Here is a 16,303-nt window from a genome sequence, read left to right as displayed (position 1 = left end):
CAGAGTCAAGCTATTCAAATTGTTTTGAATGAATGGCACAGACTTACATTTGGTAAGAGGACTTGTTTGCTCACGGTGACTGGTTTTTTGATCGATGGTTCTGATGGTGATATTCCAGCAGGTCTCTTCATGGAGGGGGGAACTCCAGCTACAGAAAAAGCGAAAACATAACCCTGGAGTCTTCAAAATCCTAACTAACCATTCACACTGTTTCCCTTTTTACAGGGTGCATGTCAACAGCAAAAGGAAGAAACAAAAGGTCTTTTAAAAAAAAAACTGACACACATTCCATACACAAAAGCCATCACCCTAAATATCATTTTCACTGACTGGTGAAATTACAGCTAAACTATTGCATGCTTGCCTGTAATACACAGTCATTTCATCTCAGTAAGTAAAATGCTTGGATTTGTGATAACATATTAATGTAAATCTTTATGGAATTTTTTTCAATAAAAATTGCACAATTGATATTTTATTCACTACAAAACCATCCACATTTACTCTGTATATAGTACCTCCTAAACTGCTGTAGCTTTAAACGAGAGACTCCAGGCTGATTTGCAAGGAATTCAATGTCCGCTTGGACATTCAAATGAGAGAAATTCAATTGGACAGTGACTTATTGGACTCTCTAACGCACATGAGTCAATTCGATATTTCACTATCCTTAACATATCTGGTCTACATGAAATCCCAGATCCACAGCAACGTTGATTTCTAACTGCAGTTTGGGATAGGTAATAAATTCTAGCCTAGCCAGTGACACTCAATGCATGAACCAATAGGGGAAAAAATGTCTTAGACATTTGTAATTTATAATTTCCATCCTTTCTCTTTCTTGAATGCATGACTCTGTTGTAAACCATTATCAATGAATGCAGTAATAAACCTTTGCTTTAAGCTTAAAGAATTTGCTATGGCTAGAAAACAGAAAGACTTCCATTTCCCAGAGCTGTTTCTTATTTTTCCAAAGCAATTGGTAGAGCCTAATAATTATAAATATAAATGAGCTTTTTCTCTTTCTGGCAGGTAAATGGGGGAAACTCCTTGGCCATTACTGCTTTGAGATTGTAGTCACATTGAATCAAACAGATGCATTCATTCTGCACCCTTTCATATCGCCAAAGATACCACACCTATAAAAGGAGCAACAGTAGCTTGGAAGACTTGCTACCAACATTTTCAGGCAAAACCTTGGTGGGGAATGCACGTTCATTGTGACCACAATCTCCAAGCAGTCCTCCCTCCGGAAAAACCTCAGGGGATCTCTCTCCCACTGCAACTCTCTTGTCCATCCCCGCCTCTAACTTGGCTGTCTCCTCTCCACCTATCTTCTCCTCTATCCATCTTCAATCTGCCTCCCCCACCTCTCCCTATTTATATCAGAACCCTCTCCCCCTCCCCCTTTTCTGATGAAGGGTCTGGGCCCAAAACATCAGCTTTTGTGCTCCTAAGATGCTGCTTGGCCTGCTGAGTTCATCCAGCTAAACACTTTGTTATCTAGCAACTAAAGAGCTCCTCCTTTCAGCTGACAGAATGAGAAATGGATATTTTCAGCTTCTCAAAGCATGCAATATGACAAAGTATCAGTTTTGGTGCCAGTTTAATGGCAGTTTAGTGACCATGACTGAAAACTGTTTTATTGCGTTCCTTCACTTCTGTCTTGTTTTATTTTATTCAACTGTGAACATATATCAGCTTTCACATTTCACAAGACAATTATTATTCTAGATGCCCTTGATCAGATGGGCCAATGGGCCAAAGAGTGGAAGATGGAGTTTAATCCACACTTTATGGTAAGGTCCTAGGAAGTGTTGCCAAACAGATATTTTGGAGTGAAAGGTTCATTGAAAGCGGAGACGCAGGTAGATAGGTTAGTGAAGGTGGCATTTGGTATGCTTGCCTTTATTGGCCAGTGCATTGAGAATAGGAGTTGGGAGGTTCATGTTGAGGCTGTTCAGGACATTTGGTAAGGCTACTTTTAAAATACAGCGTTCAATTCTGGTCCCACTGCTATAGGGAAGATGTTGATAAACTTGAAAGGGTTCAGAAAAGATTTGCAAGGATTTTGCCAAGGTTGGAGAATTTGAGCTATAGGGAGAGGCTGAATAGGCCGGAGTTATGTTCCCTGGAGTGTCGGAGGCTGAGGGGTGTTCTTTTAATTTTTTAAACCTCTATGACGAGTATGGATAGAGTGTACAGTAAAATTCTTTTCCCCAGGGTAGGGGAGCCCAAAACTAGGTTTAAGGTGAGACGGGCAAGATTTAAAAGGGACCTAAGGGGCAATTTTTTCATGCAGAGGGTGGTACATGGATGGAATCAACTGCTCAAGGAAGTGGAGGAGGCTGGTAGAATTACAACGTTTAAAAGGCATATGGATGGATATATGAGCAGAAAGGGTTGAGATATATGTGGGCCAAATGCTGGCAAATAGGACTAGATTAATTTAGGAATTCTGGTCGGCATGGACGAGCTGGACCAAAGGGTCTGTTTTTGCGCTGTACATCTCTATGACTCTATGTAATAGCCTGCAGAGTAGGTAGACTGCGCCTGAGAGTTCCTCAGTAGCTCACGCATAGAAATGACTGTACTTCACTAACTAAAACAAGCTATATAATTACCAGGTTTCAAGTTTCAATGGAAGTAAAAATCTAATCAGAGTTCCAAAATGCAGCGGAACTGCAGTGGCTCAGTGTGCAACTCCATACCGTGGGTTTGGTTGGTGAAATAGTTGTAGAGCTGAGAAACATAGGTCAGAATGCTGAGACGGTCTGGAACACGCATGGCCACCATATCCTCTGGGTCCAAGAGCGCTGGAATTCCCAATTCCTGTTCAGCCACTTCAAATGCCTATGGAAACAGAGACACACAAGAAATGAGCGCTAAGCTGTTTAAAGGTCTAATGTTTCAAGTTCTCATGAAAGCTTAGTGATCTTTGTTATCACTTTATAGTGGATTAACTCATATAAACAGTATGCACACATTATCCAGACCAGGACTCTGACAACCTTTGAGCAATCAGGATGGCCTCAAAGCACCTCTCCCTTCCATGGGAGTAAGGCCATAAGACACAGCATAAATTAGGCCATTTGGCCCATCGTGTCTGCTCTGCCATTCAATCATGGCTGATACGTTCCTCAACCCCATTCTCCTGCTTTCTCCCCGTAATCCTTGATAATCAAGAACCTAAGTCTTAAATGTACTCAATGATTTGGCCTCTGCAGCCTTCTGGTAGTGTATTCCATAGACTCACCATTCTTTGGCTGTAGAAGTTTCTCTGTCTCCATTCTGAAAGGTCTTCCCTTTACTCTAAGGCTGTGTCCTTGGGTCCTAGACTCTCCTACCAACGGAAACATCTTCCCAACATCCATTTTATCCAGGTCATTCAATATTCTGAAAGTTTCAATTAGATCCCCCCTCATCCTTCTAAACTCCAATGAGTACAGTCCAAAAGAACAAAGAAAATTACAGCACAGGAACAGGCCCTTCAGCCCTCTAAGCCTGCGCCGATCTAGATCCTCTATCTAAACCCGTCACCTATTTTCCAAGGATCTGTATCCTTCTGCTCCCTGCCCATTCATGTATCTGTCTAGATACATCTATCATACCCGCCTCTACCACCTTCAGTGGTAACCTGTTCCAAGCACCCACCACCCTCTGTGTAAAGAACTTTCCACACATATCTCTCTTAAACTTTTCCGTCTCACCTTGAAATCGTGACCCCAAGTAATTGAGTCCCTCACTCTGGGATAAAGCTTCTTGTTATCCACCCTGTCTATACCTCTCACGATTCTGCAGACCTCAATCAAGTCCTCCCTCAACCTCCGCCTTTAGTGTAAATAATCCTAATCGACTCAACCTCTCTTCATAGCTTGCACCCTCCATACCAGGCATCATCCTGGTGAACTTCCTCTGCACCCTCTCCAAAGCATCCACATCGTTTTGGTAATGTGACGACCAGAACCGTACGCAGTATTCCAAATGTGGTCGAACCAAAGTCCAAAACAACCGTAACATGACCTGCTAACTCTTGTACTCAATACCTCGTCCGATGAATGCAAGCAGGCCATATGCCTTCTTGACCACTTTATCAAACTGCGTTGCCACCTTCAGGGTACAATGGACCTGAACACCCAGATCTCTGTGCAATTTTCCCCAGGGCTCTTCCGTTTACCAAACAGTTCACTCTAGAATTGGATCTTCCAAAATGCATCAACTCGCATTTGACTGGATTAAACTCCATCTGCCATTTCTCTACCCAACTCTCCAATCTCTCTCTATTCTGCTGCATTCTCTGACAGTCCCATTCACTATCTGCTACTCCACCAATCTTAGTGTCATCTGTAAACTTGCTAATCAGACCATCATTTATGTATATCACAAACAACAGTGGTCCGAACACAGATCGCTGTGGAACACCAGTGGTCACAGTTCTCCATTTTGAGAAACTCCCTTCCACTATAACTCTGTCTCCTCTTGCCCAGCCAGTTCTCTATCCATCTCGCTAGTACACCCTGGACCCCTTGCCTATCATGGGGAACCTTATCAAACGCCTTCCTGAAGTCCATGTATATGACATCTACAGCATTTCCCTCATCTATCAATTTTGTCACTTACTCAAAGAATTCCATCAAGTTTGTAAGACATGACCTTCCCTGCACAAAACCATCCTGCCTATCAGTAATAAGCCCATTTTCTTCCAAATGTAAATAGATCTTATCCCTCAGTATCTTCTCCAGCAGCTTCACCACCACTGACGTCAGGATCCCCATTCTATAATCACCTGGATTATCCTTGCTACCCTTCTTAAACAAGGGGACAACATTAGCAATTCTCCAGTCCTGCGGGGCCTCACCCATGCTCAAGAATACTGCAAAGATATCTGGTAAGGCCCCAGCTATTTCCTCTCTTGCTTCCCTCAGTAACCTGGGATACAGCCGATCTGGACCTGGGGACTTGTCCACTGTAATGCCTTTTAGAATACTCAACACTCTCTCCCCCCACCCGCCCCCAACTTATGCCAACTTGACCTAGAGTAATCAAACATCTACCCCTAACCTCAACATCCATCATGTCTCTCTCCGCAGTGAATACTGACACAAAGAACTCATTAAGAATCTCACTCATTTTCTCCGACTCCTCGTATAACTTCCCTCCTTTGTCCTTGAGTGAGCCAATCCTTTCTCTGGTTATCCCCTTGTTCCTTATGTACGAATAAAAGGCTTTGGATTTGCTTTAACCCTGTTTGCTAAAGATATTTCGTGACCCCTTTTAGACCTCTTAATTCCTCGTTTCAGATTGGTCCTACTTTCCCAATATTCTTCCAAAGTTTCGTCTGTTTTCAGTCACCTAGACCTTATGCATGCTTCCTTTTTCCTCTTTGCTAGTCTCACAATTTTACCTGTTCCCTAATCTTGCTCTTTCTATCCCTCATTTTCAGAGACATGTCTGTCCTGCACTCTAATCAACCTCTCTTTAAAAGCCTCCCACATATCAAATGTGGATTTAGCCTCAAACAACTGTTCCCAATCCACATACCCCAGCTCCTGCTGAATTTTGCTATAGTTGGCCTTCCCCCAATTCAGCACTCTTCCTTTAGGACCACTCACATCTTTGCCTATGTGTATTCTAAAACTTACAGAATTGTGATCTTTATTCCCAAAGTAATCCCCTACTAAACCATCAACCTCAAACATTCCTCATGGTACAAACCATCAGAATTTTTCTTACCTAGGTATGCACAAAAGAATGGAGGTAAAATTGTCTGCTACAAACATGTCAAGTTGTTTAATCAAAGAACTATACTATTAAAGGAAGAATGACATTCTAGTAATTCATTCAGTCAATAGATCAGAACAATCTAGCAGTTAAAGCAGTTGAATGAAGATAGGGACCAAGCTACAGCTGCCCCACCAGGAGCTGTCTACAACATTACTGTTCATTTAAATGAGTTGAATAGTTACAGTTCAGGAGGTCATTCAGCCAGTCAAGTCTATTTCGACTCTCTTCAAGAACATTTCAGCTAATGTCACACTCCTACCCTACAAATTATTTATCTTCAAATATTTGTCTTTTGCAAGCCACTCTTGACTCTGCTTCCACTGCTCTCTGAGGCAGTGCTTCCAGATCGCCCAACTGCCACAGAGAAAAACATTTCCTTCAACCACTGAAACATGCAGCCAGCCAGATCTCTGCTCGTGTCCGCTCTTGACCTGGATTTTTTTGACTCAGAATCTCTGCAGTGCAGATAGAGGCCATTTGGCCGATCAAGTCTGCAACTACCTTTTGAAGAGAATCCCAGCCACACCCACAGCACCCCCACCCTAGCCCCATAACCCCAAATTTAGCGTAGCCAATCCACCTAACGTACATATCTTTGGACTGTGGGAAGGGATCGATGCACCCGGTGGAAACTCATGCAGACACAGGAAGACTGTGCAAACACCACACAATCATCACAGGCTGGAAGCGAACTCAGTTCCTTGGCGCTGAGAGGCAACAGTACTAACCACCGTGCTGCTGTGCTCTCCTTGTTCTTTTGACCAAAATGAATCATATCACACTTAATCCCTAAACTTCAGCTGTACCATGTCAACCCAAACCACTAGACTGCGTGCTCTTGAAGTCTACTGCTAACCTCCAAGTCAAATGTAAATCTGGAAATCGTTTCCAAGTCATTAATGTAGATGAAGAAAAGCAGTGGGCTGAATGCCAACACATGGGGGAACACTAATGGGTACATTGCTTCAATCTGGAAAAACAGCCACTCATTACTTCTAAATAAAGAAGAGCTGATGCTGTAAATCAGGAACAAAAACAAGTTGCTGGAAAAGCTCAGCAGATCTGGCAGATCTATGAAGAAAAAAAAAAAATCAGAGTTACCATTTTGGGTCTGGGGTGACCCTTCCTCAGAACTTATTTGTATTTGACTTCTGAGGATGGGTCACTGGACCTAAAACGGTAACTCTGATTTTTTTCTTCACAGACCTGGTGAGCTTTTCCAGCAACTTCTGTTTTTAGAACATAGAACAGAGAAAAGTACAGCACAGTACAGGCCCTTCGGCCCACGATGTTGTGCCGTGGAATAATCCTAAACCAAAATTACTTCTCACAATTTGCTGTCGCTCAGCCAACTTTCTAATGATGTTGCCTCAGCCTCCTTCATTCCACAGGCTTTATCTCTGCTGACAGGTCTGTTACATAGCACTTTATCAAATTTGTTATAATGATACCACACACACAACTATATCCCCTGGATGAACAGTTTACATTTTCAGTCTGTCTGTAGGAATGATCTCGATTATCCAGTGGCTTGCCACTTCAATAAACCAGAAGGGTTCAATCAAATCAAAGCTTTCAAGTTTTCATTAACTACTACATTGCTCAGTGTTGATAATAGCTATGGATTCTATGTTCAATAAAATGGAGAATCCTGCTCTCAATGCTCCAGAATCCTCCCTGATTTCAGAGAGGGAATGGAATAAATCACAAACAAAAATCATTTGTTAACACTGTTTATTTTGCTCCATAAGAGGGGGGTCTTGTACAACATTAATTACCCCAGCCTCTGAGCCTGGAGGCCCATATTTTAGTTCCACTTGCACCAGAGGTGTCATAACATCTCTGAACAAGTTGATTATTTAGCTCCATGATGGCTGTTTTAAGAACATTGGATTGGTAAATTGTGATTAGATTAGATTCCCTACAGTGTAGAAACAGGCTCTTTGGCCCAACAAGTCCACACTGCCCCTTGAAGTATCCCACCCAGACCCATCCCCTATAACACCCACGCACACCCCTGAGCACTAGGGGGAAATTTAGCATGGACAATCCACCTAGCCTGCACATCTTTGGACTGTGGGAAAAAACCGGAGCACCCGGAGGAAACCCACAGAGACACGGGGAGAATGTGCAAACTCCACATAGACAATCACCCAAGGCTGGAATCGAACCTGGGTCCTTGGTGCTGTGAGGCTGCAGTGCTAACCACTGAGCCACCATGATGGAACTGAAAGTCACAAAGCATGCTAGTGACGTACACTCCATGTTGCTGACTCTCTCTTTTCGCACCCTGACACAAATAGCCCTGTCCTGAAAAGTATCATGTAAGACATACTGGTCAGAAAATACTGGAGAAACTCAGCAGGTCTGGTAGCATCTGTGCAGAGAGAAAGAGTGTTAATGCTTCAAGTTTGTTATGTTATTACTGGACATGTCACAATTATAAAGGGGGACAGACAGAAGATCCTGTGGCCGCAGAAAAGACACCAGGGTTGTATATTGCCTCCTGGGCGCCAGGGTCAAGGATGTCTCTAAGTGGTTGCAGAACATTCTGAAGGGGGAGGGTGAACTACCAGAGGTCATTGGTACAAATGACCGAGGTAGACAATGTGCACAAAGGGATGGGGTCCCGTGAAATGCATTAGGTAAGAAGTTAAAAAGCAGGACCTCAAGGGCAGTGATATCTGGATTACTCCCAGTTCCACGTGTCAGTGAGGATAGAAATAGAAAGATTGGCCAGATGAATGTGTGGCTGAGGAGCTGGTGCAGGGGGCAGGGTTTTCATTTCTTGGATCATTGGGATCTCTTTGGGGTACAGGTGATCTGTACAAGAGGAACAGGTTGCACTCAAAGCGGAGGGGGATGAATATCCTTGTGTGGAGATTTGCTAGTGTTACCCAGGTGGATTTACAACAGTTTTGCAGGCGGATGGGACTCTGAATAAGAGAGGGGCCATCGAGGAGTCGGGGAAAATACATTACCCATCGAGGGCAAGCTTACTATTCAGGATGGCCAGGGGCACAATAAAGGGAGGGAAAAGACTTTTGGTTTTAAATGCATTTATTTCAATGCATGAGGCCTGACTGGTAAAGCAGACGAGTTCAGAGCATGGACTGGCCCTGGTGATTGGGATATAATTGCCTCAACAGAAGCTTGGCTGAGTAAAGGGCAGGACTGGCAGCTCAATACTCCAGGATACAGAAGCTACGGGAGTGACAGAAGTACAAGTAAGTGAGGAAGGGGAGTTGTCCTTTTGATAAGGGAGAACATAACAACACTGCTTAGACAGGATATTCTTAAGGGGTCATCAAGTGATGCCATATGGTTAGAATTTAGAAACAAGAAGGGGACAGTCACTCTGTTGGGGCTGTATTACAGATCCGCAAATAGGCAGCGGGCTCTCGGAGGAGAAGACATGTAGTAAGATTGCAGGTACCTGTAGGAATAATAGAGTTGGTTGGAGATTTTAGAGGGCCCTACTCGGGAGGGTGTAACACTGGACCTGCTCCTAGGAAACAAGATCGGGCAAGTGAGTAAATTGTCAGTTGGAGAACATTTTGGGTCCAGTGACCATAACTGTCTCAGTTTTAACATAGTTATGGAAAAAGATAGAACACATCCACAGGTTAAGGTGCTAAACTAGAGCAAGGCTAAATTTGAGGCCTTTAGGCAGGATTTAGGAGAGGTCAACTAGGTGAGTCTGTTTGAAGGAAAAGTTACGACTGGAAAACGGGAGGCTTTTAAAAATGTGATATCAAGAGTCCAGGGATAGTATGTCCCTGGCGGAGGGAAAAGGTCGCAGATTTAGGGATCCCTGGCTGACGAGGGATACTGAGGCTCTGGTCAGGAAAAAGGAGGCGGCATACATTGGGTTTAAGTTATCAGGCTCAAATGAATTCCTAGATTAACAAAAAATCTAGGAGCGGAGTCAAGAGGGTAATCTGAAGAGCAAAAACAGGGTACGACGTGGATCTAGCAGATAAGGTTAAAGATAATTCCAAGAGGTTTTATAGCTATATTAAGAGTAACAGGGTGGTTAGGGAGACTTTAGATTCCCATAAAGATCAGCATGGTGGTCTATGTATGGAGCCACAGGAGATGGGGGAGATTTTTAATGAATACTTCTCCTCAGAGTTTACTGCGGAGAGAATCATGCATGCTAAAGAATAAGGGAAACAGGTGGGGATGTTTTGAGCCACACATTACCAGAGAGGAGGCGTTTGTAGCCTTAAAGCATATTTAGGTGGACAAATGCCCCAGGCCTGATCAAGTCCATCCTCGGACATCATAGGAGGCTAGGGAAGAAACCGCACAGGCTCTTGCAGAGAATTTTGCTTCATCTTTAGCCACTGATGAAGTTCGAGAAGACTGGAAGGTGGCTAATGTTGTTCCATTATTTAAGAAAGGCAGCAAAGACAAAGCCAGGGAACTACAGGACAGTGAGCCTGACATCAGTAGGAGGCAAATTATTGGAGAGGATATTAAGGGACAAGATCAATCAACATTTGGACAGTCAAGGTCTGATTAGGGATAGTCAGCATGGATTTGTGTGCAGGAAGTCATGTCTGACAAATCTTTTAGAGCTTTTCGAAGAGGTAACCAAGACGATGGATGCGAGGGCAGTGGATATTGTCTACATGGGCTTTAGTAAGGCCTTTGACAAGGTCCCACACGGCAGGCGAGTCACAAAGGTTATGTTGCATGGGATCCAGGGACAGCTAGCTAATTGGATTCAAAATTGGATTCAAAATTGGCTCAATGGTAGGAAGCAGAGGGTGATGGTTGAAGGCTGTTTCTTGGAATGAAGGCCTGTGATCAGTGGCGCGCCACAGGGATTGGTGTTGGGACCTTTGTTTTTTGTCATTGACAATAATGATCTGTGTGTGAAATTAAAAGGCATGATTACTAAGTTTGCGGATAATAAAAAAATTAGCAGGTACAGTTGATAGCATGGAAGATTATCAAAAATTACAGAGGAATCCTGATTGGATGAGAATTGAGCTGAGCATTGGCAAATGCAATTCAATACAGATAAGTGAGAGGTGTTGCACTTTGGAAAGTCGAACCAACATAGGATTTACACAGTAATTGGTAAGGTCCTGTGGAATGTTGTGGAACAGAGGGACCTAGGAGCACAAGTACATAGTTCACTGAAAACGGTGTCACAGGTAGACAGGGTGGTAAAGGCGGTATTTAGCATGCTGGTCTTCCTCAGTCGAGACACTGAGTACATTAAGAGGGTGGACAGCACAGGACTTCATTCCTTGGAACGTAAGAGAATAAGGGGTGACTTTATTGAGTTGTAGAAAATCATGAGGGGCATAGATAGGATAAATGCGTATAGTTTTAATTCCCAAGGGTTGGGGAATTGCAAACTAGAGGGCATAGGTTTAAGGTGAGAGGGGAAAAATTTAAGATGGACTCAAGGGGCTACTTCTGCATGCAGGCAGTAGTGCGTATATGGAAGGGCTGCCGGAGAAAGTGGTTGTGGCAGGTATCACAGCAAAATTTACAAAACATTTGGATAGGTACACAGATGGGAAAGGTTTAGAGCGGCATGAAGCAAACCTGAGCAATCAGAACTAGCTGAGTGGGCACCATTGTCAGCATGCATCAGTTTGGGCCGAAGGGCCTGTTTTCACACTATATTACTCTATGACTCTAAGTCAGATCACTGACGACTGTCTGACCAGCTGTGCTTTTCCAGCTTCACACCTGTAGACTCTGGCTTCCATCATCTGCTGTCCTTATTGTCTCCAGATCACAGACTAACTGAAACCTCGCTTGATAGATTAAAACAAATCAAAAACAGATCGATGTGGTGCGTTGCTGAAACATAACTATGCAAAGCTGCAGATTTTGCTTGAACAATAAAAGAGAAGCTTATTAAAAGAAATTAAGATAAAATAGAATAAGCCAAACTATCTACTAATAAAGATTTTGAAACAAACGGTAAAAATATTTAACCCATTAATTCTAAAACAATTTTCCCTATTACAGAAACATTGAAAATAGCATTAGGAATATGCCATTCAGTCCTTCAAGATTGCTGTGCCTTTACTATGATCATGGCTGATCACTCTACTCAGTACATTGCTCCACCTTTTGCTCCATACTCTTTGATCCTTTTAGCTCGAAGAACTACATATCCTTCTTGAAAACATTCAATATATTGGCCTCACCAGTTGTTTATGGCAGAGAATTCCACAGACTCACCAGGGTCAGAAGAAATTTTCCTCATCTCAATCCTCAATGGCATACACCATTAACTTTGACTGTAACCTCTGGTTCAGGGCTCCCTGGTCATTGGGAACATCCTTCCTGCATTTATCCTGTTAGAAATTTATACACTTCTATGAGATTCACTCTTCATTCTTCTACACACTGGTGAATACAAGCGATCTAGTGTCTCAACATATGTCAATCCTGTTATTTCAGAAATCAATCTGATTAATTGTCATTACACTCCTTCCATTTTCAGAAGGTTCTTCCCCAGTTAAGCAGACCCAAACTACACACAATACTCCAGGTGTCGTCTCATCAAGGCCCCGTACAATTGAAGCATGTCACCCCTGCTCCTGTATTTGAATCCTCTCATTAAGACTACCATTTGCCTCTTCCCCGTCTGTTGCACCTTCATGCAAACTTTCAGTAACTGGTGCAGAAGGGCACTCAGGTATCGTTGCACCTCTCTCTTTCTCGATCTATCGTCTTCCAGAGAAATAGCTGCCTTCACGTTTTTGCAACCAAAGTGGATAACCTCATTTATCTACGTTATATTTTTATCTGCCGTACATTGGTCCAATCATTAAGTTGTCCAAATCACATTGAAGCAGCCCCCTCACAGTTCACTTTCGCCCCCAGCTTTGTCTCATCTGCAAAGGCGGAGTATTCACATTTAGTTCCCTCATCTAAATTACTCATATATATTGAGAATATTGGGGGTCCAAGCATCAATTCCTGTAGTAACTCACTGGTCGTTGGCTGCCACGCAGAATATTACTCTTGGTTTAAAGTTTTAGCAAAGATTTGTAGCTTGGTTATGGGTGAGGTTGTTGACTTGCTCACTGAGCTGAACTGCTTTTGTTCAGACGCTTCACCACCATGCTAGGTAACATCAATGAGGCCTCCAATGAAGCGATGTTGTTCCACTTCAGTTGGAATTTATACTGCCGGTCTGTGATAATGAGTAGTGTGATTTCCAGGTTTGTATAAGGGGTCCAATTCTATATGTTTCTTGTTTGCCTTAGGGGTTGAGAACCATGCATCTAGGAATTCCTGTCTGTCTGTGTTTGGCTTGGACTACAATAGTTACGCTGTCCTAGCTAAGCTGATGGCCTTCATTGTCTGAGTGTACTCATATTAAGCAAAGTTCATTGTGTTGTTTTGTTGCTAGCTGATGTTCATGTATTCTGAGAGGCTGAAACACCGAGTTGACAGATCTCCCCATTCCATCCACTCAATCCAAGAATTCCTCAATACCCTCAAGAACAAAAATCAGTGACGACAAGATTATAGCATCTTTTGACGTCACAGCATTATTCATCAATCAACATCCCACTACCCAAACAAACACTGGCCACATTACTAGAGGAAGCAGGAATGCAGGCCAGCAGCTCCATCAGCAATGACAACATACTCAAACTACTAGACCTTGCCTCACCACACACTTCGTCTTTAATGGTCAAGTATACAAACAGATCATTGGCACAATGGAGCCACCCATCTCAGGACTAAACACACAGACAGTCATGCAAAGATTAGAACACACCACCCACTCTCACATGCAACCTAAACTGTGGATCCGGTATGTAGACGACGCATTTATCATTATTAGACGCAACAAATTAAAAGAAACCTACCACCTCAAAGTATTCGCAGGGACTAAATTCATGAGAAAAGAACAACAATCAGCTTCCATTTTGGCGTCCAGAATTCCTCTGTTCATTACTCAGTTTCATGCCCGTCAACCAGTTCTCTATTCATGTTGGTATATTACACCCAATCCCAGCGCTTCAACTTGACATGTTAATCGCGTATTTAGGAACTTACTGTAAGTCTTCTGAAAGTCCAAGTAAAGTACAGCCACTGTGCACCTCCTTATCAACTCGACTTGTGATATCCACCAGAAAGTCTGGAAGATTTGCCAAGCATAATTTCCTTTTCATAAATCCATGCTGACTGTGTCCAATCCTGTCACTGAATTCAAAGTGCTCAGCTATTAAATCTTTTATAATGGACGCTTGCATTTTTGCTACCACTGATATCAGGCTAACCAATTCATAAATCCTTGCTTTCTCTCCATTACGTTTTTTTTTAAAATAGTGGGGTTACAATAGCAACCCTCTAAGTCATAGCAACTGTTCCAGAGTATATCATATCTTGAAAGATGATCACCAATGTATCCATTACTTCTTAAATAGTCTGAAATGTAGATTATTCTTTCAGTTTCTCACCCTCATTAGACCACGTAGTTCCCAATATATCTGGGACGTTGTGCCCTCCTTTGAGAAGACAGGATACTCATTAAATTGGTCTGTCATCTCTTTATTCCCCAATATAACTTCAACTGCTTGACTATAAAGGGACCGACATTTATCTTCATCTCTTTACATACTTGTACAAGCTTTTGCAATCAGCATTTAGGTTTCCTGAAAGCTTGCACTCTTACTTAATCCCTTTGTGTACTTCTGCTGAAATCTAAACTGCTCCCAAACCTCAAGTCTGCTTTTTTTTTTCTGACCAATTTGTATGTCCCTTCCCTGGATCTAATACTATTCCTAAATTTGCTCCTTAGCTATGGTTAGGCTGCCTATATCCCCATTTTATTTTTGTGCCAGACAGGAATGAACAATTTTTGCAGTTCCTGCATGTAGTCTAAGTGTTTGCCATCAGCTATTATTATAATCAGCTCATGCCACATACCATCAATAACTTCCCTATAGGTGGCTCAGTCATGGGCACTGCTTCCTCACAGCGCCAGGGACCCGGGTTCAATTCCAGCCTGTGTGGAGTTTGCACATTCTCCCGTCTGCATGGATTTCCTCCGACAGTCCAAAGATAGGCAGGTTAGGTGGATTAGCCATGCTAAATTTTTGATTGTGTCCAGAATTGTGTAGGTTAGGTGGATTATACAAAGTAAATGTCAGATAACAGGGAATGAGTAGGGGTGGATCTTGGTGGGATGGTGCGGACTCAATGGGCCAAAAGGTCTGCTTCCACACTGTAGGGAAGCTATTTATATTCTTACCCTATTTGCAGATTTAACTATGTCAGTAAAATCAAGAATTTTATCATTTTTGGCCACTCTTCCCCAAGGGTCAGTGCACAGCTGGCCTGCAAGTTATCTTTTCTCGTTACACAATTCCCAGTCTAGGCTGTTCTGCATTTGGAAGAAGGGTCATCAGACCAGAAACGTTAACTCTGCTTTCTCTCCACAGATGCTGCCAGACCTGCCAAGTTGTTTCTGTTTCTCTCCCAGCCTAGAATGCCTTGTCCTCAAGTTGGTTCCTTAATGTATTGATCCAGAAAACCACCTTGTACACACTGCAGGAACTCTTCCCTCAAGATACTATTACTTACCTGTACATTAAAATGGAAAACAGATTTTGTGTTGTAAACAGAACACCTCCAGGACAGTATTCACACCAGTGTCCCTGTCTTTGACATCTCAGAAGGTTTAAGTCATTCACGACTTTAACTTTTGGACTGGAATTGCAGGTAGCTTCCTCCGGAGTTATTCTACACCAGAGTTTAAATGTACTCAGTTTAAAGTACCCTCTTCTGGATCTTATCCCAACACTTCTAGTCTGGGACTAACACTGCTCTCCTTATCCTTCGTTTCTCAGAAGCACTGGTCATTATAAGCATCTTAAAAATAGAGACTCCTCAGGAATGCACAAAAGACAAAGTAAAAGAAATTTCCCCTCCAAAGTGTGGGGCTCCCTTAAGCTTAAAAAAATTTCCAGAAGTATTTGATTTATTGATGTTATGTCTACCTAAGTACAGTGAAAAGTTTTGTTCTGTGAACATTACAGGCAGATCATAAGGATATACAGATCATAGGGTACTTAGATAGAGCCGAGATATACAGGCTATGGCTGCACAGGAAGTGCACAAAAGCAAGGTCAACATTAGATTTGAAGTTAGTGGAGTGCAGTAGTCGAAATACAGAGGGGATTGCAGTACGCTTTCAAGCCTCTATATCTTCTGCTGGTTGGAAGAGAGTGTTACTAAGGTGGGAAGGGTCTTTGACGATATTGGCAGCCTTTCTACAGCAACAAGTCTGAATGAAGTCCATGGATGGGAGGTTGGCTTCTGTGATGATCTATGCTGTGTTCACAACTTTCTGTAGTTTCTTAAAGCTCTGGGCAAAGCAGTTGCCATACCAAGCTATTATGTACCCAGGCAGAATGCTTTCTATGGTGCATCTATAAAAGTTGGAGAGGGTTCTTATGGACATGTCAAATTTCCTAAGCCTCCTGAAGCATTGTTCTGCCTACTTGGCTGTCACATCTAT

At 42.7% G+C, this 16,303-nt stretch overlaps 1 protein-coding gene across 3 annotated transcripts in view; it reads right to left on the bottom strand.

The window, feature by feature from the left end:
• The window catches only part of micall1a (MICAL-like 1a), an 82,408-nt gene that overhangs the window by 47,340 nt on the left and 18,765 nt on the right, over positions 1–16,303 (bottom strand). For all 3 annotated transcript variants that reach the window (XM_048520962.2, XM_048520961.2, XM_059640779.1), the window contains 2 exons: positions 2,712–2,853; positions 48–148 (listed from right to left, as the gene is read on the bottom strand). In XM_048520962.2, the coding sequence (XP_048376919.1) occupies positions 48–148; positions 2,712–2,853 (243 nt within the window). The remainder of the gene's footprint in view (positions 1–47; positions 149–2,711; positions 2,854–16,303) is intronic.

The sequence above is a fragment of the Stegostoma tigrinum genome, chromosome 38 (assembly GCF_030684315.1).
Source record: "Stegostoma tigrinum isolate sSteTig4 chromosome 38, sSteTig4.hap1, whole genome shotgun sequence".
Taxonomy (NCBI): domain Eukaryota; kingdom Metazoa; phylum Chordata; class Chondrichthyes; order Orectolobiformes; family Stegostomatidae; genus Stegostoma; species Stegostoma tigrinum.
This window is presented reverse-complemented; position numbering and strand designations above follow the sequence as displayed.